Source organism: Gastrolobium bilobum, unplaced genomic scaffold, assembly GCF_033153095.1.
Source record: "Gastrolobium bilobum isolate Gb01-03AN ecotype WA unplaced genomic scaffold, APGP_CSIRO_Gbil_v1 utg10499, whole genome shotgun sequence".
In the NCBI taxonomy this organism is placed as follows: Eukaryota; Viridiplantae; Streptophyta; class Magnoliopsida; order Fabales; family Fabaceae; genus Gastrolobium; species Gastrolobium bilobum.
The window spans coordinates 31308-55875 of record NW_026897582.1 but is presented as its reverse complement, the minus strand read 5'-3'; the positions used below and the strand labels follow the sequence as shown (position 1 = coordinate 55875).

Genomic DNA, 24568 nt, shown 5'->3' with positions numbered 1-24568 from the left:
TATTTCTGTCAGTCAACTAACCTTAGACCTTGATTGCAAGGTTATTTTTTATCCTAATTTCTGTGTCTTTCAGGGAAACCAGAATCAAGAGATCCTTGGCTATGGAATTAGACACGACAAGTTTTACCTCTTGGACTCCTCAATCCTTGATAAATTCCCTTCCATTTATGCATCTTTTTTCTCGAGTTTGGACTCTTCATCCACTGCTACCTGGCTTTGGCACAATAGACTTGGTCATCCCTCCTTTAGTTACCTCAAAAAATTGTTTCCCCAACTTTTTGTTAATTTGAATGTTGCTGATTTTCAATGTAAAACTTGTGTTTTGGCAAGAAACATCGTATTCCTTTTCATCCAAGTTTCAATAAAAGTTCTGTTCCATTTCAAGTAATACACTTTGATGTATGGGGACCTTCTAAAGTTCCTTCTTTCTCTAAATCTTATTATTATGTCTTCTTTATTGATGAATACACTCGTATGATCTGGATTACTTTACTCAAACATAAAAACAAAGTTTTTTCTGCATTTAAAAAATTTCATGCCATGGTATTGAACCAATATTCTTCTGCCATCCACATTTTTCAATTTGATAATGGCTCAGAATACATGAACAATTTATTCTCTGATTTTTTATCATCCCATGGCATAAAACACTAAACTTCTTGTCCGTATACACCCCAACAAAATGGTCTGGCTGAGAGGCGTAACCATCAACTTTTGGAAATTGTTAGAGCCTCTCTCTTTGAAATGAATGTTCCCCCCTGTTATTGGGGGGAGGATGTGGTTTCTGCTGCTTATCTTTTGAATCGAACTCCTTCCCGTGCTCTTGATTTCAAAACCCCACAACAAGTCCTTGAATACCATTTTTCTCTTCCTCATGTCACAAACCTTGAACCCAGAATTTTTGGTTGCACCTCATATGTCCATGTTCCCAAAACCCTTAGGTCTAAACTTGATCCTAATGCAAAAAAATGTGTATTTGTCGGTTACTCAGATTCACAAAAAGGATATAGGTGTTTTGATCCTATTTCCCATAAAATCATATTTCTTTGGAAATTTCTTTCTATGAATCTACACCATATTATTCAGGGGGAGACTCCATTTCTTCTTCTAAGGGGGAGACTGTCCTAGATCAATTTGGAGAAGCAAAAATTCGTCTCCCAGACCAGCTCACGGTTGCTGCTCCTTCTCCTTCATCAAGTGCTACCTCTACTCCATCTCCTAGCTCCACGAATATTTCTTCATATCCTGAAGCTTCATGTCTGATTCCTACACCTCGGATCTCATCCCCACAGCACTATGAAACACAAATTGAACAGGTTAGTGATATACAAACTAATTTGAACATCTCAGAATTCTCTCATTCATGTTAGAAGGTCTGTCCATACCAATAAAGGTATACCAAAATCCTTTTATAAACCAGATCCAAAAGTCAAAGCCAAATACCCAATTAGTAACTATGTATCTATTCAAAACCTCTCTGAATCATGTGCTCTAACCATTAATCAACTGTCTAGTGTATGTATTCCGAATAGTGTGCAAGAAGCATTGGATGATCCAAAGTGGAAAGCTGCCATAGAAGTAGAAATGGAAGCACTTCAGAAAAATAACACATGGGAACTAGTGCAGCCACCAAAAGACAAGAAAACAATTGGATGCAAGTGGGTCTTCAATGTAAAATTAAGAGCTGATGGGAATATTGATAGATTCAAGGCAAGATTAGTGGCTAAAGGCTATACCCAGAAGTATGGTGTGGATTACCAAGAGACGTTTGCTCCCGTTGCCAAGTTAAACACAATCCGGATTCTGATTTCCTTAGCTGCAAACAGAGACTGGAAATTAAGGCAATTTGATGTAAAAAATGCCTTTTTGAATGGAGAATTGGAAGAGGATGTTTATATGGATGTGCCACCTGGAGTGAAGCTCTCTTCTTCAAAGGAGAATGCAGTGTGCAAGTTAAAAAAGACACTATATGGTCTAAAGCAGTCACCAAGGGCTTGGTTTGGGAGATTTTCTCAAGTAATGAAAAAATATGGATATACTCAGAGCAATGCAGATCACGCCTTATTCTTCAAGCACAGGGAAGGTAAAATAACTATCCTCATAGTTTATGTAGATGATATGATCTTGACTGGAGATGATGAGGAGGAGATGAAATCTTTTGCACAACACTTAGCCACTGAATTTGATATGAAAGATTTGGGTCAACTGAAGTACTTCTTGGGCATTGAAGTCACAAGATCCGAACAAGGAATAACATTATCACAGAGGAAATACGTTCTAGACTTGTTATCTGAGACTGGAATGCTAGCTTGCAAACCAGCTGACATGCCAATAGAAGTAAATCACAAGCTTGGTATTTACCTAGATCAGATTGGAACTGATATTAGCAAGTACCAGAGGCTAGTGGGAAAACTTATCTACTTATCTTATACAAGGCCAAATATCTGTTATGCAGTAGGAGTAGCGAGCAGGTTTATGCACTCTCCTAGTGAAGAACAGATGAAGGCTGCCTTTAGAATTCTGAGATACTTAAAAGGATCACCTGGAAGAGGTCTTCTTTTTTCGAAAAATAAAAAACAAGGCATAGAAGGATATATTGACTCTGACTGGGCAGGAGACCAGACTACAAGGCAGTCTACCTCGGGCTATTTAACCTTTGTTGATGGGAATCTAGTCACATGGAGGAGCAAAAAGCAAAAGGTGGTTGCCAGATCAAGTGCCGAAGCAGAGTTTAGAGGTATGTCATATGGCATTTGTGAACTTCTGTGGATTAAGAATGTCCTTAAAGATTTAAAATTAGTAAATGATTGCCCTATGAATCTTTACTGTGACAATAAGGCTGCCATTGAAATTGCACAAAATCCGGTTCAACATGATAAAACCAGGCATGTAGAAGTTGACAGGCATTTCATAAAGGAAAAGGAGGATCAAAAAATTATTAATATTCTTTACATCAAATCTGAAGATCAGCTGGCAGATGGCCTAACCAAAGCAATCTCTGTTAAAGCACATGGAAGTATACTTTGCAAGTTGGACATGTTGGATATACGCGCACCAACTTGAGGGGGAGAGTTGAAACAGAAAATTAAATTCAAAGTTTGAGTTTGAAATATTGTTGTATTCTATAGAATCTTAACTGGGTTATTTTTAGGAAATTTGTTTCATTGCAAATAGGCTCTGAGTTGGTACAAGTTTGTATATTCTGATCCTAGGGATTTGTTAGTTTGTTATTATTTACTCTGTATAAATATACCTCTGAGAGGAACATTTGAAATAATAAATGAAGTATTTCACCCGTATTGAGTGATGACAGTTTGGACTAGTCCGGTTCAAGCATTGTTGGACCCAAAGCGGGGGCTCTTCTATGATCATTTTTTTCATTTTTAGAACTCGAACTCAAAATTTTTGATTAAGGTGTTAGAAATTTTATTTTATGGGCAATATTAATTAATTAGTTTTGTATTTTAAAATTAATCGGATTAATGGGTATTCCAATATTATTATTGTAACTAGCCCATTGTGATCACATTTAATTGGGCTTCTGGCATATGATGTTATTGGGCCTAGTTGGGCAGTGTAGGCTTTAGTGTGACCCTGGTTTTCCATGATGAGTGGATCCAGTGGACACAGACTCTCTTCTCTGGGTTATTAGCTAGGTCTCATTTCTAGCCTATTTATATTGGAGTTAAACTCCATATGCCATCATGCTCCGATCGCTGAGGCTGCCTTTATCGAAATAGGTGATAGAGAGGAAGATCTAGCATCTTGTTTCCTTATTTTCAGCAGTTCTTCTTCGACTTTGTGATTGCCCAACAAGGTACGCATAATCCCAACTTTGATTTCATATTGTTTGGTATTTTGTAATTATATACATGATTAGGGTTAAAATAATTTTAACATTTGGTATCAGAGCCTTATGTATATGATTATAGGATCCATGTTGTTGAATGGAATCAAAGAAATTGGGATTTTTTTATGCATTATTTAATGAATTTTATCTTCTTCGATTGAATTAAGAAACTTAGGGTTTTGCTCTACACGTCGAGATCTTTACGTTAATATTTACTGAGTTTTTGTTAGCTTCAATTAGCTATCCGACCTAAATTTGCTATAGCTACAGTACCTTCATTCTAACATTTAAATGGTTTCTTCTTCTACGTTGTTAACCCTGTATATTTCATTTTGTTAGGTTATTTAAAATACTTTGCGATAAAACATGGTTGCATTGCATGTGCGCTTGTCAGTGAGAATAAACTTCTTGTTATTTTATACAAAAAAAAAACTTCTCGTTATTGTTTCCGTTTTTTGTTAGTTTGTCGTTTTTACATTTTTTGTTTTTGGTGAATTGTCGTTTTTCCATTTCTCTTGCGGCATACTTGTTTTCTAAATATTAGAAGGAATTTGCATTCATCATTTAACATGAAATGAAATTTTTTTCTACATACACAATATTTTGCGAGACCCGTATTTTTTGGATAAAAAAAAATTACGGCACGCAAAACGAATCTCTATGACATAACACAATCACTTTTTCTACCACATAACTTTAATAAAACCCATATTAGAATATAAGAAAAATTGGTAAGCTATTAGGTCTTTATTTTCTTTTGTCTATGGAGTACGGAAGTACCGTAGGAGAGAATGAAATGGATTGATAAATTTTAGAAATATGGAATTCGCTATAAATTACGTTCAAGCTACTTTGTCGGTTATCCAGAAATTGGAGAAGGAAGACCTATAATAAGGTAGCTGGAGTATCTGCAGTATTATGTCAGTGGTTGGTTTTTTTGTTACTTTGACAAGTCAAAAAGGCTAATTTAAAATAAAATAAAATAATAAGTTCATTTATTTATTTTTTTATTCAAAATCTTTGAAGAAGTCCACGAAAGTTTTGTAGTGAAAATTTGTTTGTTTGTTACAATATACTGTTACATTTTTTCAATTCCGATTTTCAAGGCACGATTACATGTTTTTTTTTATCGAGATATATCGTGGGAACAAATTTCTCTTTACTTGAAATGTTTATTTGTCGAGTAAATACTCTTTTTCGTTCTTGGCAATTTTCACGAGACATATTTTAGTTCTGAATAATAAAAAAAGCTCATTTTAATCCCTAATATTTGAAAAAAGGGCCACGTTTGTCCTTCCGTTAGTTGGCATCTGACGGCCCCACTAACGGAGCACACATGGACTGTTACTTTGCTGAGTCACCGTTAAGTATGCAAGCGTGGAAGTAATACGACGCCGTTTTGAACATGCCTTATGTCTTGTTGGAGTTTTGGACAGCTGAAGGTCCTATTTGGTTGGCATCTGACAGCCCAACTAACGGAGCACACGTGGACTGTTACTTTGCTGAGTCACTGTTAAGTATGCCAGCGTGGAAGTAATACGACGCCGTTTTGAACATGCCTTATGTCTTGTTGGAGTTTTGGACAGCTGAAGGTCCTATTTGGTCCCTGACAAGTTTATCGAGGCCCTATTTGGTTCTTAACACTAAAAACCCACCATTGCAGCAAACCTTTCAAACCACCAACCACAAACCTTTCAAACCACCATTGCAGCAATCCAATGTAAAATTTAGATAGTAAAGCTTGATAATAATAGCATAATGGCAATACGATGTGAAATATATGCAGCACAACATTGTCTATTTCTATTAGGATTTCCAATGCTCTTACATGCAGTTATATTCATCCTATAGTTATCACATGAAAAGGAAAGCTGAGGAACACTTCTTGGAAAAGCTATTTGCTAACATACGATTTGAGACGAGTCAAGTTTACTCAAGTCCATGTCATTAGCATCAAAATCAACATACGGATCCACCTTGGAAGCAAGCAGTACAAAAGTCAGACACAGTTAACAAAATGTTCCAAATTGATTATTAGATTCTTTTTTTTAAGTCTTCTCCAGAAGACAATACAAATCTCATTTTCTGCCCAATGTAATTTACCCTCAGCTTGCATTTGATCCCCTACAGTAGAAAAGAAAACATTTCGTTCAGACTTTGTTTGTTAACTAGATAATTAAGAACTCACTACCATTGGTCTTTCTGTTGATTTGATCGAGTGAAAGGAAAGACTTTCGAAATCTGGCCACTTCAATAGTGCATATGCTCCCTCATTGTTATATTTCCTTTTACAAAACTGCAATATAGAATACCTTTAAAGATACAATACTTCAGATGCTGCAAATCTAAAAGTCACACATCCTTGTAATAAGCTACATTTCACTAGGCAGTCAACTAATATTTACCGACTTGTATTAGTTCTTTCATATACATCTAAACAAGAAATAGGCCCCACACCAGACAACAAATTAATGGAGAACTCTATCTCCCGCTGTGGCGGAAACTCAGGATTCTCCTCAGGAAACACCTCAAGGAACTCCCCCACCACAGGAATGCCAGTGATATCCTCCTGTGTCCCACTCACCAAACCTCCCAACATGACATAACCAAATGCCCCTGCTCTCAAGGCCTTCCTAGCCTGCAACAATGAAATATATGGCGAGGAACTAGCTGTGGAATCACACGGAGACATCACCACGTGCTTTGCACAGCAATCAATCAGTGCACAGTTTCTAGACAACCAATCCATGCCCAGAATAATCTCCAAGTTGGCCATCGGCAATCCTATCAGATCCACCGAGAACTCACAGTCGTCCCACTGAAATGCTACATCGCGATGTACAGTGGTAGAATCACATATTTCTCCGATGCGGTAGTCACCCACAACGGTGGAGAAAGCACAGACATGGGCAACTCAAGCCCCAAAGCAATCGAGGTAGCAACAAACGAATACGTAGCCCCGGAATCAAACAATGCATCAATAACAATACCACCAATAGACATAGTACCTCTAACAAGGTTCGGAGCGCGGTCCGACTGCTGCCTATCCAAGGTGTACACACGCCCAACAGAAGGTGGCACCGCAGGTGCCGAAGTAGAAGCCATCGGAACCATCTGCAAAGGAACTGCTTGAACAGCTGCAGCTCTCGACGTAGACAACGGACATTCTCTAGAGAAGTGGCCCTCCTTGCCACACTGGAAATAGATCAACTGACCCGAAGCACAACGACCAGCATGCTCCTTTCCGCACCCCGCACATCTCGAAGTGGAAGGAGGCCTAGCAGAACTCCCATACTATGAAGCAGCCCTCTTGAATTGACCAGGCACCTGCCTAGTCGCCAACTGTTTACCTTTACCCTTCCCAGCAAATTTCCTGTCCTTCCAGGAAGTAGGAGCAGGAGTGGAACTAACAGTCCCCTTGGTCTTTTCGACCTTGGCCCTCTTGGCCTTGCTCGCAATGTAGACATCCTCAATGTCCTTACCCTGCTGAACCAGTGTACCAAAATCCCTCGAAGCAGCTCCAACAATATGCTCAGCAATCACCTCACTAAGTTCTCTGTGGAACTTAGCAGCCAGAAACATCGGAGTAGGAGGAACCATCCGGAAGTGCGCAAACTTCACAAGCTCATTAAACTTGGCCAGGTACTCGTCAACAGACATCGAGCCCTGAACCAATCTATCAAATTCCCCCTGCTTCCTCTCCTGCGCATCGTAGGGAAAATACTTGCCTAAAAAGCATTCCTCGAAGAATGGTCACGTCATGACATGACCCTGTATCTCATAAGCACGAGAGGTGTTCGTCCACCACTCATGGGCATCGCCTTCCAGCATGTAAGTCGAGAACATCAGCTTTTTCGGATCTGTACACTGCATGACCCGAAATATCTTGTCCAGCGCCTGTAGCCATCTTGCTGTAGCAATAGGATCCAAAGACCCATCAAACACAGGTGGCTTATGCTTCCTGAAAGCATTCAGCCGACGATCAATCATGTCACGATCCTCAACATGCCCTACCAAGGTCTCCATCGTCTCGGCGACATGAGTAGCACTGCCAAAGTGACTCAGGCTCTCATCCTGAACACTAGGTGGAGGCGGCGGTGGAAACTGACCTACAGCACGACCAGCCCTCATCTCCTCTAACATGACTCTCATCATCGTCATGTTCGCCATCCTGTTCACCTCGAGGACATCCTCAGTGGTCTTCCGGTTCACTTCACGAACCTCTTCTGCGGCTATCCGGTTCGCCTAGCGAACAACGTCCATCATTGCCGCGTTGGCCAATCTAGTGGCCTCCTGATCGACTAACCTAGCCGCCTGCATCTCAGCCAATGCAGTCAGGATAGGATCGGGTTGATCCTCAGAAGTCTCTCGTGTTCTCCCAGACCTTACAATGACTCTGCACAAGTTACACAAATTATGAGTTGATCAGGCCCATGCAATGTTATTACGTATGCATTATTATAATAAAATTCGACGGAGTAAACACACAAGACAGACACAACCAAACATCCTAGCTATTGCAATACATACAGGATTTTTCCTTGAACCAGGCTCTGATACCATAAATGTAACACCCCGTATATATCCGGTAATGTTATCATACTATCGTATTAAGCTGCGCTTAGTTAAATATTTGCGGAATATCTTTTTCTTTTCAATTATGATGTTATTAATCATTACCAACTTGATTACTTAACCATTTTCAAACATCGCCTGTATGTACATTGCAATAAACAACTAACTGAAATGCCTCATTAATTAAATAACATAAAAATGTCTCTAGTCACGGAACTACCACACGTAGACCGGACCAACTAGCAGTTTATACACCTCAACTCAAAAGTACTAATTACATAGTGGCATGGACAACTCTCATGCTCACCCAAATAAGGCAACAAAGCCCACATCGTCTCAACCACAACAACATGATAAAAGTAAGCTAATACATCAAATTAGAAGATATAACCAGTATCCAACATGTCAGCATAAATAACAACAATATCATCAACTAAGCTCTGGCCTTCTGCCGCCAGAGACATCAGTCCCCAAATTACCTGAACCTGAAATAAGCGTTCCCTAAACGTGGGGTGAGATCTCTAAACAAGAAATCTCAGTAAGGCAAGGGGTCCTCAAGGATCTTCCACCCCAAGCTCACTTACATTTGCAATATAAGTTCAAAAGCAGTTCATCAATATCATTTCTAAAACAGTGCAATGCAGCAGATACTCATGTCATATGTGTCATACTTTTCTACTGGCCAGAGAAATGCAGGATTTATATACGTCTAATATCCACAAATAGTGCAAGACGCTACTTGCATCCACCCCGGATCACCGTCTTGTATGACGGCACATACTCAGGCTTACCGTCAAGATGGAACAACACATGCATATTAAAAGCCATTACACATAAAGCTCAACATCATTTCAAATATCCAAAGTATGTAACACAACATGCATATAACCATACCCCCATGGGACATGGTGGAACCACAACATGGCTAAACCGAGGACACGAAAGCTTACCTTGCAAGCTCACAATCCAATGGCAAGAGTCCACACAGCTCAACGTCCACAAACAGAACAATCACAATCTGCTTAGACCAATAATTATATCAATAAACACAGCTTATACGCATAAACATAAAGACTACGTTTTCCTTTTACGAATTATGTCTTAAGGCTTCACACAAAGGCACAAGCCCTTAATGACATAGGTTCTGACTTAGATAATTTATTACAGAAGTACCACTTCATCAAACTAGGGTTCACTAACCCATACAAGACCTCTGTATGAACAATACCTTACTGTTCATCGAACACCCAGAATACCCGGATATTCCTCGGGGGCATATCCGGATATCCATATGCGGATATCAGAGACCCCATATCCGGATATTTCACGACAGAATGCAGTTCTGCATTTCGCGAAGATATCCTTCAAAGGTACCACTTTTACCTATTTACAGAAGCCTAAACATGCATTTCTAGGTGTGTTTAACGTTACCCACCCTTAAGTTATCAACTAAGCTCATTACGTGCATCAAGGTTCCATTTTTAAGCATTAAACTCATGGTCAAAGGTTGGTATAACATACCTAAGCTCCAAAACTCAGAAGCAAAGGCTCATGGAGCTTTCCAAACAGCTCTAAATATGCAAACCAAGAAGGTGCACGAAAATGCCACACCAAAGGTTGGTTCTTTCTTCATAAAGGTGACACTTTGAAGCTCAAAAGGCCACCACAATGGCTCCAACACCAAACCAGCACTCTCCCTTCCCCAAAACAGAAGCACCAACTCAGAATATGGCTGACTCAACCCTCCCACACCACTCTACCAAGTGTTTACAAAGAAAGAAGGAGAAGAATCAAAGGAAAAGAGAAGACTTTGGAGATTTTCCTTGAAGAAATGGTGAAGAGAAGGCAAGGCACAAAGAGACTGACCAGCACACACTAAAACCCATGCATAAAAGGCTAATGATCAACCTAGGGTTGTGTGCAAGTGGCTATTTATAGCCGGTTAACAATTAATCACACAATATTAACTTTAATTGCTACGCTTTGCATTTTAATCCCAAACTCATGATTCTTAACCTACTCAATTTTAGAAGAATTAACATATTTTTCTCATATTTTTCGCAGCACCTTTTCGGTACGCGTTTTTCATAGCCAGTATCAGTTTCTGGCACCAGTTCTCATTATTTTAACTTGAAACTCGTTTTACAAGTCCTATATATTATTCTAGGAATTATCATGCACTTATTATAATTTTCCGAGATACTTTTTCGGTACGCATTTATACCGACTAGCAGAACCGGTATCTGCACTTTTCGTCAGAAAAGCGACTTTCGACATTATTACTCACTTACTATAATTATTAGAGCCTCATAATAATTATTAGAGTCAATTATGGAATTATCTCATTAAACTCATAAATAACTGATTAATTTTCTTAATTAATGGTGCGAGTTCTTACAAACCTCTTCTCTATCTGGGTAGAATAAAATTTTCAAAAAATACCCGGTAGGCTTGATGGTCAACGGTCAATCAAGGATAGATTGGTGTATATTTTTAAACAAGGTTAAATTTTTAAAATGTCAATTTGATAATTAATTATTAAATAAGGACTACGGTGGTCAAAAGGATAAGTTCATAATATTTTGACATGTTAAATATCGAATTCAATTTATTGGATTACAAATCTTCAATTTATTGTTCATATATGACTATTGTACCAATTTTGAATTAATTTAAAACAATAAATCAGTTCAGTTCTCCAAACTATTGTTTTTTCCTTATTCAATTCGGTTGGTTGAAGAAAACCCAATTCATGTGAACTGCACCCTCGTATTTACAATCAAAGACAGTCTGGAATCTCGATCTTCAGTGTTTTGTTTTTCTTTTTTCTTTTTTCATTAGGCGGTCGGTATTTTTCTTTCAGATTTTTCCTGTCTTTCTTCTCACCTTAAACTCTTCCATGATCGTTTCCACTATGCTTTTTTCAGTAGTTCAATCAAAAGATATATTAGTAAATTTTTTAATCATATTCAATTGATTTAGTTTGTTAATTTTATTAAAAGTCACTCTCCATTAAATTTTGACTAAAAGATTGAATGTGAGGGCAACTGATTAAATATAGGAAATTTTATTTTTATATAGCTGGAAATAAGTTATTTTATGTTGTTAAAATAAAAGTATGAGTAAATACATTTTTTGGTCCTTAACAAATTTCACGATGCTCGCTTTAGTTCCTAGCAAATAAAAAGGCTCATTGTGATCCCTAAGAAATTCAAAATGGATCTATTTAGTTGAAATCGTGGTTCCTCACAAATTTAAAAAAGACCCATATTAGTTCCTAAAATGATTAAAGTAGGTCTATTTTGAATTTTTTAAGAACCACGATGAGCCTTTTTTATATGTCTATAAAAATTTGATTTATCTTATATTAAATAAAAGAAGTATAATCCTTAAATTTATTACTAAATTACTATAAATCATGTTTAAAGTATCTAATATTTAATAAAAAAATATAATGTATAATCTCTTTATAGTTTTTTTATTGAAGATCCGAAAAGCAGAACGGTGGATTGTATACCATCAATGGGAGTTACTTTTTAAGGGGGTTGAAATTCTACTTGCAGAAAATGCAACTCCTTCCACCAGACATGCTACAGTGTAACATATTATGTTTTTTATTTTATTTTTTTAATTAAAATGGGCCCACATCAAAAGTTTAACTATTGTAGGAGATTTGATCTTTCCTATCACAGGAGAACTATAATACCCTACTTTTTATGGGCACCATGCCACATTCATCCATCCATATAGACCTTGACAAGTCATCGTTAATTTAGTCAGGAGGTTGAGTGACTGATGCACTTCCCTTCAGGACGTGAAAGGTTGCACTTATTAATTATAGTTTTTTTTAATCTTTGCAAATAATGTATGAATATGAAGGCCTTATATACAGCAGCGTTTTTATAATGATTAAAAAAACAGCTGGAGCTTATAGCCAACAAATATTCAATCCAGAAAAATGAACACATACCAAACACAAATTTCAAAAGTGAAACGTGCTGGACAAAGTTGCTCCTTTAATCAATAAGCGAAAACAACATTATTTTTTTCCTTTTCTTTGTGTATAGTTTAGGATTATGCATTTAACCATAATTTTTAACATTATTCAGATTAAAAGGACTTACCAAACTTTTGAACTTTTCAAAAAAATATGGGGAAGGATATTGTGATAATTAAGTTATGTTACTATCAAGTGACTACCAATCAATCTCACCATTAGATCGAATATGTTGATCCAACGGTTATATTTATTTCTATCTTTGTATGGTCATGATTTTTCAAATTTAATACTTTATATATATTTTCATCTTTGTATGGTTATGATTTTTCATATTTAATGCTAAAAAACATTAAATATGGGAAATCATACCCATATACAGGTGGAAATAAATATAACCATTGGATCAACATAATCAATCTAACAATAAGATTGATTCGTAATCAGTTAGTAGTAACACAATTTACTCGTGAGAGACAATATCCTTCCCTAAAAAGTATATGCTCGTGGTTTCAAAAATATAGTATGTCAATGACAACAATTGATAAGAAAAGTGTTTATCCTTTTAGATGACACAACTTATATTCTTTTACTCTCACAAAGAGGTGGGACCCACACCTTTATTTTTTTTTTGTCAACTCTCTCTTCTCCTTTATCTATATCTTTCTCTCTCTTAAAATGAGACAACTTTACCCATAGTTTTAATATACATGGTTCTGCACGCACTGTTAAGTGATTATTGAATATTCAAAAGTTCAACTAATCAGTTCAAACTTCAAACCAAACCATTTATGTCTCCTATTAACACATCCTCTACCCGCCGTCGCCGTCACCGGTGAAACTTAATTTTCCGGGATGGGTAAGTTAGAGTTCCTGTTTCTTCTCCAACTCTTTCTCTTTGTCACTCCCATGTTTTCCTTGGAATTTCTGTTTAATTCCTTCACCGGAATCACGAACCTGACTCTCATCAACGATGCCCGCGTCGACGCTTCCGTCATACGCATGACCAACGACTCCAACCAATACTCTTATGGGCGAGGTTTCTACCCAACACAAATCTCCATGAAACCCACCTCGAATTCCTCAACCATTTCTTCATTCTCCACTTCCTTTGTCTTCTCCATCTTGCCACAGATCGCTACCAGCCCAGGGTTCGGCCTCGCCTTCGTGCTCTGCAACACAACCTCCCCTCCCGGCGCACTCGCCAGCCAGTACTTCGGCTTGTTCACCAACGCAACCTCTCCCTCCCAATTCCCTCTTCTCGCCGTCGAATTCGACACCGGCCAGAACCCAGAGTTCAACGACATCAACGACAACCACATCGGAATCGACTTCAACAACGTCGAATCGAAAAACGCAACTCCTGCTGGGTACTTCAATTCCAGTGGCGGCTTCGTATCTGTCCGCATGCGCAGTGGTGAAAACATTCGAGCTTGGATCGAATTCGATGGCATGAATTCGGAGATAAACGTTACAGTTGCGCCGATCGGTGTGTCACGCCCGTTAAGGCCTACACTTTCGTATAGAGATCCAGCCATGGCTAACTATGTCTCCTCTGATATGTACGTTGGGTTTTCAGCTTCGAAAACCAATTGGATCGAGGCACAGAGAGTTCTCGCATGGAGCTTCAGCGATTCAGGTGTTGCGAGAGAAATAAACACAACGAACTTCCCAGTGTTCAAGCCAGAATCATCATCTTCTTCGCTTTCTAGTGCTGCAGTTGCAGGAATCGCCATTGGTTGTGTTGTGTTTGTGTTAATGTGTGCTTCAGGGTTTTACCTCTGGTGGCGAAACAACAAAATGAAAGAGGAAGAAGAGGATGAGATCGAAGAGTGGGAACTTGAGTATTGGCCACATAGATTCTCCTACGAGGAATTGAACATGGCCACTGGGAATTTCGGAAAAGAAAAGCTCCTAGGTTCAGGAGGGTTCGGAAGAGTGTATAAAGGGACACTCTCAAACAAGACGCAAATTGCGGTGAAATGCGTCAACCACGATTCTAAACAAGGGTTAAGAGAATTCATGGCAGAGATTTCTAGCATGGGGAGGCTTCAGCACAAGAACTTGGTCCAATTGCGAGGTTGGTGCAGAAAAGGGAACGAGTTAATGCTTGTTTACGATTTTATGCCCAATGGAAGCCTCAACAAGTGGGTTTTCGACCAACCAGAGAAGCTTATGGGATGGGAACAACGCCGTAGAATCCTTGTCGACGTGGCAGAGGGACTTAACTATCTTCACCATGGTTGGGACCAGGTTGTGATTCACAGAGACATCAAGTCCAGTAACATCTTATTGGACTCCGACATGCGAGGAAGACTAGGAGACTTCGGTTTGGCCAAGCTTTACCAACACGGCGAAGTTCCCAACACGACACGTGTCGTGGGAACGTTGGGGTATTTGGCGCCGGAGCTGGCGACGGTTGCTTCGCCAACTTCGGCCAGTGATGTGTATAGTTTTGGGGTGGTGCTGTTGGAGGTTGCTTGCGGTCGACGGCCGATAGAGACGTCGCTGCCGGAGGAGGAGATGGTGCTCGTGGATTGGGTAAGGGACTTTTACGCGAAAGGGTGTGCTGTTGAGGCTGCCGATTCTAGGATTAAGGGTGAGTACGATGTGGGAGACATGGAAATGGTGTTGAAGCTTGGGTTGGCTTGTTGCCACCCTGATCCACTGAGGAGACCAACCATTAAGGAAGTTGTTGCCCTCCTCTTAGGGGAGGAGGTTGCGGAGCATCCGGGGAAAGTGTTGTCTGATTTGGCTCGCGGCGAAGATGAAGGTGGAGCCGGCGAATTTGATGAGGCGGCGCCTTTGCAAACCACCACTAGGGTTTGACTGCACTTAATTAGACTCTTCTTCTTTTTACCCTTTTTTTTTTTTTTTTTTTGGGGTGCTTTCTGGGACTTGGTTTTGCTAGCTTGTGGTTTGGTTACGGATAATTTTCTCCTGTATTTATTGGATTAATTCGTTGAAGCTCAAAGCCAACGTAGTTACTCTGAAGTGTGCATTGTACCCGATTGAAGCAAAATAGTTTATAGTTTTAATCAATGAGTATCTATCCAACTCGTTAAATTCCAGCCTATAAGATTAGGGAATTTGCCACTTGAATCTGAAAGCATGTTATTTGCTTGCTTTCCACTAGGGTGCATTACCCTTCTTTATATGACTGAATTTGATTATAATCTTTATATATGATATTTTGATTACATTCAGATGTGAAGTTGTAGTGGTAAGAGATAACATCACAACTACATTTTTGGAAAAGCAGGAAAGGTTGTTTTAATTATTACATTGAAACATCTAATGATATATACTCGTAGGTGTACTCAGAAAGCTTACTGAAATCAATGGCTTGATAGACCACACAAACCATGTGAATCTGAAGTAACTTAGGAATGGAAAGGCATAAGTGTACTAAAAACTCCAATATGACTAACTCTGCTAAAGCGTGAAGTTTAGAGAGTGGAAAGTGAAGCAGGGTTGTTTTCTCTTAGCACCTAAGTTGAATTCCTGCTGGCATGCGGACGCCACCGATTCCTTCATGCTTTCAGGTCCACAAACCAAAACCCCAATATGAGATCCACAGGTTTCGTTCCGGAACTTGCCAAATATATCTGTTCAATTCGAAGCTTACTAAGCTGTCTGTCAATATATATTAGAAACACAAGGAAAGAGACAATGAGATCACTACCTTTAAAGTTAGGCCTTCCCCCATAATGGACTTCATGTTCTTCAAGGGCATTCCTAGTTTCGGCTGAACTTAGATCAAGGGGTTTAATTTCTTTCTGGGATATAGGTGGAATCCCTTTCTTCAGCCTTCTCCATCTCAAAATTATTGCCATCAAGGTGCTGCAAGTTAAAGCTAGGACAAAAGCAGCTATCAAAAGTAGATCCACAACCCAAGTAGGAGTGGAGTCTTTGGACAATTTGGAGCGCTTTCCTGATGGGATTATAATATGGTTGAAAAAGATAAGAAAAATAAGGAAAATGATGGAGCAAAATCCCGCAATGGCAGCCATCCAAGTTGGACTTTCAGGCCCGTATGCCACATAATTTGAACACTCCATGTTCAAATGCACCGTTCTTACACTGAAGAACTCGTTTAGTAGCTCCCTAATTCCCACCCCTGACTGTGTTTCTTGGGTTACAAACAATTGTAGATTCAAATGAAATTTTCTAGTTGAATGGTTGAGTAATAGGTGTGAGATTGAATGTAACAGACAAAAGTCTTGTGCCTTCTTAATGACATATACAAGTTGTATTCTCGAGGGAAATCTACTTTTGCTTGTAGCTGAATCAACTTCTGCCAAAATGCTCAGAAATGGGGTTATTCCGCTTCCTCCAGCAACAAGAAGTAGACTGTCATATCTGCAGACAATTTTTTTCGTTATTCCGGATAATCTTACACTTTTTTCTGTTTTTCACGTTAGAAGAAGATGATTAGGCCATGAATAACAAATGACAAGTGGCGACCGAGGAATTATGGTAAACAGCTCAATTAGAAGTACTAGGTATGATGTTTTTGCTCACTTTAAAAAGTCTATTGAAGCAGGTCCATAAGGTCCTTCGATTGCAACAGGTATACCCTTCCTCTTATCAGCACCTTTGTCTAGTTCAGCATGTATCAGGTCATAAAGAGAATTTGTCCACCCCCCTTCACATTTAATTATCACAGACATAATATGGTCATCAGCCCTGGAACTGGATATTATGCTGAAAGAATGCCATTGAAGATGTGATATGGCTGGTATCTTCAAAAATATAACACTTGTGGGGATATATTTCAACCCTGCAAATCGTTAAAAACAAACCGTTTAAAGTGCAATTTTTACCTGGTGTTTTCAATTCTAAGGGTCAATTTCAGATTGCTGTAAAGAAACTAAATACTTGGATCCTTGGGCAGAACTAGCTCCACAGCTTTGGAGGGGAAAATTCTAGCCGAAACCATGCAAGTTTTTGGGGTTGATTGTATGATACGGAGCAGTTTGTCAAGGCTAAAGAGGAATACTCCTGGGAAGACTGTATAGAAGTGCCTATCCCCAGCATGAAACAAGAAAAATACTAGAAAGACTGTATACAAATGATGTGTGTAGTAGAAGATTTCAAACTTTCTCCTCCTAATTTGGGGAAGTGAAGTCACCCAGATAACTAGCCCGATAACAAGTGCAATCTCCCCAGCAAGGTATATGCGTCCTGTCTTTTGCCACATCCAAATCTGCTTGAAAAATATTAAGAAAGAAGGAGAGAACTAATCACTTGCTACTATAACAAAGTATTGAATGTATACTCAATGAATATTGAAAAATTGGGCTAATAAAGAAAATGCTTCCAGATTAAAATAATTAGACTTTACCTCATGCTGTATATGGTGGCTGACCCCCCAGACAAACAAAGTGCTAGCGCCATGTATTGTAGCAAAAAATATCATTGCAGTTCCAACCCAGGTGTGATATCTAACTGAAGCTTCAAATTGAATGCCAAGTATGCGAAATACAGCCAACCCCCTTAAAATAGGAAGAAGAAGCAAAGCGAGGCAGGCTTCTGCTAGCAAGCCAAACCGAGTTGCTGTTCTGAGATACTTGAGTTGCCATCTGAAATAAAGTTATGCATTTGGTGAAATAATAACAGCTTTTCTACCATCCAACACAAAGAGTATCAAGAACACTTACATGTTCAACTTCAGTGATTTGTCTGGCATCAACTTTTTGAAGTCATTAGAAATACGAGAGTAGTAAGTCCATGCTAAGAAGACCAGAAAAAGGAAAGCTACCAGTATTTCAATACTGGATAAGATTCCCAGTAGACTGTTCACCACCAGTGGATTTGATAGGATAATTGATGAGCTCCCTACACTTCTGTGTAGTTTATAACATCAAGAAAATAATTTTTGAAGTGCAAAACTTCCATTAAAGAAGTTGAACAGCATTTAATATTACCTGCTTCTTTGATATCCAGCTTTCAAATCCAAGAAAAGAAGTCCAATTATAGCAATAGCAATTATGGGAAATGTATACACAGCAAAGTTAAGACCTGCAAAAGACCCTCTACAGTATCACCCATAGTTTTACTTCTAATTAGCATTTGGCTGAAATTCTTGTAATTTCATGAGTTGTTTTATTGAAACAGATTCATGCAAGAGAAACAAAAGGGGATTATTGATGTTAAGAGCCATTTAAGTTGAGATTCCAGGGGTGTACCATAGTATCCAAAAATTGTATCACTGGCGCTTTCTTCTGCATGTTTCCATTTTCTGGTCCAAATTTGTGTTGGCTTCAGAAGCCAAACAGAAATCCAACCTGCGCATATGAAAATAACCAGCAGTTTTAGAATAGCAAGTAAAGTCGAGCCTGCCATGCCTGACAAGTCAGGGATTTTTTTTGACTTCAACTAGTATAATAAATATCCATATATAAAGGAAACCGAATAGAAAGATTGGTTCAGTTTTATTATGGGTTGATTGACTTTTTTACCCCTAATTAAAATAAATATTCACTCTGCTCCTATTTTTAAATTATTTAAAAATCTTAACCATGGTTGTTAGATCGCAATACGTATCGTGAATCGTTCGGCTGCTTTTTTTATCGTGAATCGTGAATCGTATCGAATCGTAAGATTCAAAAACAAATTAAAAACAACTTAAAAATATATAATATCATATAAATTCAAATTAAAAAAAAATCTAAATACCAAAATCCATAAGTAACCAAATCTAAAACCAGTTATTTCTCATATTCATTCAATTTCAAGACTAATATTATCACTAGGAGTGTTCGCGGTCTGGATTGGATCGGTTTTGGAAGCAAAACTCATTTGATCCAATCCTTTCGGTTTGATCATGTAATCATCCATTCAGTTTAGTTTTTTTTTCAAATCCGATCCGATCCAATCCAATTTTTTTCGGTTTGGATTGAATCGGTTTTCGATTTTTTGAATATCCTAAAATTAGTTTCATGATTATTGTGCAAATAATATCTTTTGTATATATTAGCTTTGTAATTTTTTTTTTTTTTGAAACAATACTATAGTTGATGAGACGTGACTAATTTTTTTCTTGGATTTAGTTGATGAGTTAATGGGTCTTGAGTTTAGAATTTTTTGGGCTATGATTGGAAAAATGACAAGTAGGTAGAGGATAATTAATATATTGGATCGGTTTTCATCAACCCATCCGAAAATCGATCCAATCCAATTAAAATTTGCGGGTTTTTTTCGGTTTCCAATTTTTCGGTTTTCGGTTTATTCGGTTATCGATTTTTCAGTTCGGTTTTCGCGGTTTAAATCAGTTTGGATCGGTTGATGAACTCCCCTAATTATTATCACTACTATCACTATCAAGATCTAGTATTGGCATATCTAGTCCTTCATCCTCTCCATTAGTAGAGTCATCTGACTCATCTCCCATATCTTGTTCAATAATTTGATATCCTTTTCTGTTATCATTCCTGTTGACATCCTCTTGTATTAAGATGCCTTTGCTTTTATCATTCCTATCATCTTGAAGATTTCGAGGACCTAAAAAAAAAATATACATAATGTAAATAAATATATTAGATAAGGTGTTTGATTAAAAGAAATATAACATATGCAAATATACCTCTCTTTCTCTTTTTGCTTTGGTCTCCTTCATCAACGTTGAAGCACTCATGAACATCCATCCAAGATTCCTCATCCATTAGGCAAGGCTCCTCTTGCTCAGTAATCCATTCCTCGTCAGAATCTAAATCTGATAAGCAGATAGGATCATATGTGTCTCCTTTTTCCTCCCTTTATTTTTGCCTAATTTCAAGTTGAAGGTTGTATTTAACAAACACAAGAGCATTCAACCTTTGTTGCTCTAAACGGTTTCTTCTCTTAGAGTGAATTTGATCAAACACACTCCAATTTCTCTCGCACCCTGTAGCACTGCAAGTGAGGCTTAGGATACGAATAGCTATTGTTTGCAGCTCTTTGCAGTCGTCTCCAAAACTATTCCACCATAAAGCTAGCAAAAAAAAAATATAATTGATAAATAAATATTTGGTTAATGACTTAATTTTTAATTTTAAAATATCAAAACATAATTTAATCAATACACAAAATTCGATGATTACCAGGTTGCTTCCTAGCTCTAGTTGCAATTGCTAAACTATTTCCAAAGAGTCCTTCAGCCCTGTCAAATTTCTCAATTTGGGAATCAATTGTGATCCTTGTTTCAATATCAGGACACATCTTCTCCAATGTCTTCCACAAGCCAGTTTTAACCTCACGATCTGGGTTGAACTTTGTGTCATAGTGGAACCTATATAATTATTACAAATTTAGAATAAGGCTTAATAATAAATCAAATATAAAATATAAAGAATTTTATATAAATAAATTTTATAAAAAAAAATACTTACTTTGGATTAAGAAAATAGGCGGCTACATGAAGAGGCCTATGAAGTTGTAAATCCCAACGCTTGTCAATGATTTCCCATACATCCTTATATCTCTTTTCCTCATGATTAAAACTCTTTGCTATTTCTTCCTTTGCTCTATCCATAGCCTCATAAATGTATCTCATTGCAGGTTTTGAATCACCATCCACAAGTCTAAGAACTTTCACAAGAGGAGACACAATTTTCAAGCAATAATGTATTGATTTCCAAAACCTTTTATCAGCCAAAACAACATTTTCTGCAAATTTGGCTTCCGGCCTAGAGCAATAAGCACTATTAACCCATTTTTCAGATGTAAACATAGATCGAAGTGCAGTCTTTTGTTTCAAAATTGACTGCATTGTCAAATATGATGTAGCAAACCTTGTTATTGCAGGCCTAGCTAACTCTCTACCTTTGGAAAAGGTTCTATACAAATTCAACACCCATGTGTGCCTATAAATGAAAGTTGTAATTTTTTTTGCTTTCCAAATGGTATTATAGAACACTATAATGCCACCAATATCTTCCAAAATCAAATCAAGACAGTGGGCTGCACAGGGTGACCAAAAGAGTTGCTTTCTTTTATCCATCAACTTTTGTCCAGCAGATACAAGGGCTGAAGCATTATCTGTCACTACTTGAACGACATTCTCTTCTCTAATTTCCATCACCATCTCATCAAGTAATTCAAACATTTTTCAGCATCTTTAATAAAGCTGCTTGTATCAACAGATTTTATAAAAACAATCCCTCTAGGACTATTAACAAGAAAATTAGTAAGAGATCTACCATTTCCATCAGTCCATCCATCTGACATCAATGTACAACCAGTTTTCTTCCATTCCAACTTATATTTATCCAAACTAGTATGGACAAGATCAACTTCTTTCTTTAAATATGACACCCTCACTTCATGATAAGTTGGTGGTTTTAAGCCTCTACCATATTCACTAATAGACTTCACCATATTAATAAATAATGAACTCTTAACTAAATTAAATGGCAATGCATTGCCATATATGCATCTACAAATATCTCGAACCACCAAATCTCCATCCTTCACCATTGAATTTATAGTTTGTTGTTTCATAGCAGATGAGCCACTTCCACTTTTTCCTTTTATCATAAAACTATCCATGCTCCCTTTTTTTGTGAATCTTTATCATCGAAGCACTCTAGTTCATCATCTTCTCTTGCATCCTCTAATATTTTTTTAAATAGATCCCTTATCTCTTCCGGCACTTGTTGGCATGGAAGAACTTCTTTGTGTGTTCCAGCTAGATGGTGCTTCATTCTAAATGCTCCTCCCCACATTGTTTTGGGACAATAGTTACATTTAACATTCAACTTATTCCCAAGGGATTTATAATGATCCCAAGTTATATCCTTCTGTTTTTGGGATTTCTTCTTTGGAGCCATTTTTATTATTTCTGTTACTGTAAAAGAGAGAAAAAAAATAATGTATTTAAATTGAGAACGACTTCAGCACTGCAGCTTTTTCATAATATTATAATAATATAATGTATTCCTCTGATCCTTTCATACATTTTCAATTCAGCTGAATCATCACTATAATATTTTAATATATTTACAATTTACAAATTTCAATCACAAATCAAATCACCCATTTCAAAAATAGTACCCGTACTCCTTTGCCTTTTGTGAGTCTTCTTCTACACGCTCTCTGAATCTACTCTGCCTTTTGTGAGTCTTCTTCTACACGCTCTCTTAATCTACTCCTCTGCAAGTCTTCTTCTACACAGAGTCTGCAAGTCTTCTTGAGCGCTACTCTTTGGAAATTTCTGCAAGGCGTTTTCTCCTCTGCAAGTCTCTCCTTCTGTTTGGTTGCTTCTTATAAGTTACTGCAAGTCGTCTCTGTTCGCAACTCTCTGCAAGTAGGCTTCTGTTTTGTTGCTTTCGCACCTCTCTGCAAGTCGTCTCTCCTTCTGTATCGTTTTTTATTTTTTTGTCTTTGCTGTTCTCTTTCTGTTTCGCAGTTTGCACCTTCGCACCTTTCTGTTCTTGACTTCTTGTTTCCTTTTGTTTTTTAAATGGGATTTTGAATCCCTGATTTTTCTCAAGAAAACAACCTTTCAGATAAAAACATGTTGTTCCAAATCCTGCGATTGTTGAGTGTTTTTTTTAATTTTGTTTATATTTTGAATCGCAAAAAAATTTTGATTCATGATTCACAACTGAATCATTCGATTCCACGTTTCCAAATCACGATTCATGCCAAAAACGATTTGCTATTGCGATCCGTATCGATTTGCCACTGTATCATATCGTATCGCACGATACGTATCGCGTATCGTGCGATACTAACAACCATGATCTTAACATTTTTTTAAAATTATACATCAATATATTACTGTTTAACTCTTTTGAACAAGTTACTCGAGTACACGAGCCTTGTGCTGGAGTAATTGTTGAGTGACTCATTTACTCGAGTAAATAACTTAGTTACTCAAGTAAATGATGCCCAAAAGTCTTATATCAGTGAGTTTCTGTCTCATTTTAGTTATATCGGTTTTTTATCCCAAAATCTCACTTGTTTCATCTTTATTCCAACCCATCAAATTTACTTTCATCCCACCATCCCTAAATCTTTAACCTTATCAGATCATTGTCATTATACTTAGATATTTCAATTTTTGTTCAAAAATATGATCCCAAATTCAAATCCTAATCCCAATTTGTGGCAAAGATGAACTCAAGTTCCAACACATATATTGCAATTGTCTATCAATGGTAGGAAACTTGAAGGTCCCAATGACGCACACTTTGAAGGTCAAACCAAAACATTGCAAATCAAACGCGACACTATATACAACAATCTCAAAAGGAGAATTCATCAAAAATTGGTGCTTCAAGGCAACCAATGCATTTCTTACTTGATTGTCAGGTACTAGACTAAAAAAGGGTACTATATTGATAACAATATCAATGATGATGAAGATGTGGATTGTGTTATAGTTTCATATATTAAAAGGAAAGAGAACTATTTATTGAGATATATGCTAAATTGATTATGGTCACCTATCTTCTTTACCTATGCATGTGAGCACTGAACGATATTTTGGTCAAGAAGACAAATTTGTCGGCTCATCTGCACCTCCACAAATGTTAAGTCAGATAACATTAGGGGAATAAAAAGATGATGATGAGAAGGATATGGACAATGATGAGGAGGGAGAACTGAAAGTGTTATTCCACTTGGTGATTCATAGAATACTGACGTGGAGGGTAATTTTGATGTTGACACGAACTCAGTAAACATGAGATCCCTTTTTTTGTCAGCACTTCATGTTGACACAGTTAATAGTGGTTAGTTAGTAAATTTCTTTTTTTATTTAACATGTCATATTTATCTTGTTAATGCATCTGATAAAAATATCATGGTTTAGGTGTAGTGTTAGAGATTGGGCCATTCTGGAATGATAGGCAACATTATACATACATTAATTGAGCGCACCTCACTGAAGAGATGATGTATGATGATGATGAGTTGAACAGTGCCTGGCAATTAGGGGACCTATTATTTATGCAACATGAGTTCGAGTCCAAGTCTGAAATGCAACATGCTATAAAATTGTTTTGTGTGAAGATCCATCGTACAACCACAGTTGCAAAAAGTGATGAACATAGTTTATGATGAAATGCTGAAACCATGCTGATGGTTGTCCCTGGTATGTGAGGGCAATCATGCCGAAGAATGGAAACAAATAGGTGATCCGTAAGTGGGGTGATGAT

At 37.5% G+C, this 24568-nt stretch overlaps 3 protein-coding genes across 3 annotated transcripts; 1 reads left to right on the top strand and 2 right to left on the bottom strand.

Moving 5' to 3' along the window:
• The first annotated feature begins 13089 nt into the window (after positions 1-13089).
• On the top strand, positions 13090-15434 carry LOC133308284 (L-type lectin-domain containing receptor kinase S.1). Its single transcript, XM_061508893.1, has one exon. The coding sequence runs from the start codon at positions 13278-13280 to the stop codon at positions 15249-15251; it is 1974 nt and encodes a 657-aa protein (XP_061364877.1). The 5' UTR covers positions 13090-13277; the 3' UTR covers positions 15252-15434.
• Positions 15435-15686: 252 nt separating this feature from the next.
• Positions 15687-18770, bottom strand: LOC133308285 (ferric reduction oxidase 8, mitochondrial). Its single transcript, XM_061508894.1, has 8 exons — positions 18614-18770; positions 18353-18446; positions 18086-18271; positions 17770-18007; positions 17304-17631; positions 16947-17205; positions 16108-16784; positions 15687-16030 (listed from the first exon to the last, which is right to left on the bottom strand). Exons 1-8 carry the CDS (start codon positions 18768-18770, stop codon positions 15858-15860), a joined length of 2112 nt encoding a protein of 703 aa, XP_061364878.1. The 3' UTR covers positions 15687-15857.
• Positions 18771-19722: 952 nt separating this feature from the next.
• LOC133308264 (uncharacterized) lies at positions 19723-21483 on the bottom strand. Its single transcript, XM_061508873.1, has 5 exons — positions 20795-21483; positions 20507-20694; positions 20226-20397; positions 20011-20180; positions 19723-19928 (listed from the first exon to the last, which is right to left on the bottom strand). Exons 1-5 carry the CDS (start codon positions 21481-21483, stop codon positions 19723-19725), a joined length of 1425 nt encoding a protein of 474 aa, XP_061364857.1.
• Positions 21484-24568: the final 3085 nt, after the last annotated feature.

Excerpts from the sequence above, each read along its gene's own strand:
- LOC133308284 (XM_061508893.1), top strand. The coding sequence starts at position 13,278 with ATGGGTAAGTTAGAGTTCCTGTTTCTTCTCCAACTCTTTCTCTTTGTC.
- LOC133308285 (XM_061508894.1), bottom strand. The coding sequence starts at position 18,770 with ATGGCAGGCTCGACTTTACTTGCTATTCTAAAACTGCTGGTTATTTTC. Across the intron at positions 18,447-18,613 it reads TACAATTTTTGGATACTATG|GTCTTAACTTTGCTGTGTAT; the intron begins GTACACCCCTGG and ends GGTCTTTTGCAG. Across the intron at positions 18,008-18,085 it reads AAATCACTGAAGTTGAACAT|ATGGCAACTCAAGTATCTCA; the intron begins GTAAGTGTTCTT and ends ACTTTATTTCAG.
- LOC133308264 (XM_061508873.1), bottom strand. The coding sequence starts at position 21,483 with ATGGAAATTAGAGAAGAGAATGTCGTTCAAGTAGTGACAGATAATGCT. Across the intron at positions 20,695-20,794 it reads GCCTATTTTCTTAATCCAAA|GTTCCACTATGACACAAAGT; the intron begins GTAAGTATTTTT and ends ATAATTATATAG. Across the intron at positions 20,181-20,225 it reads CAAAGGTTGAATGCTCTTGT|GGAGGAAAAAGGAGACACAT; the intron begins GTTTGTTAAATA and ends GCAAAAATAAAG.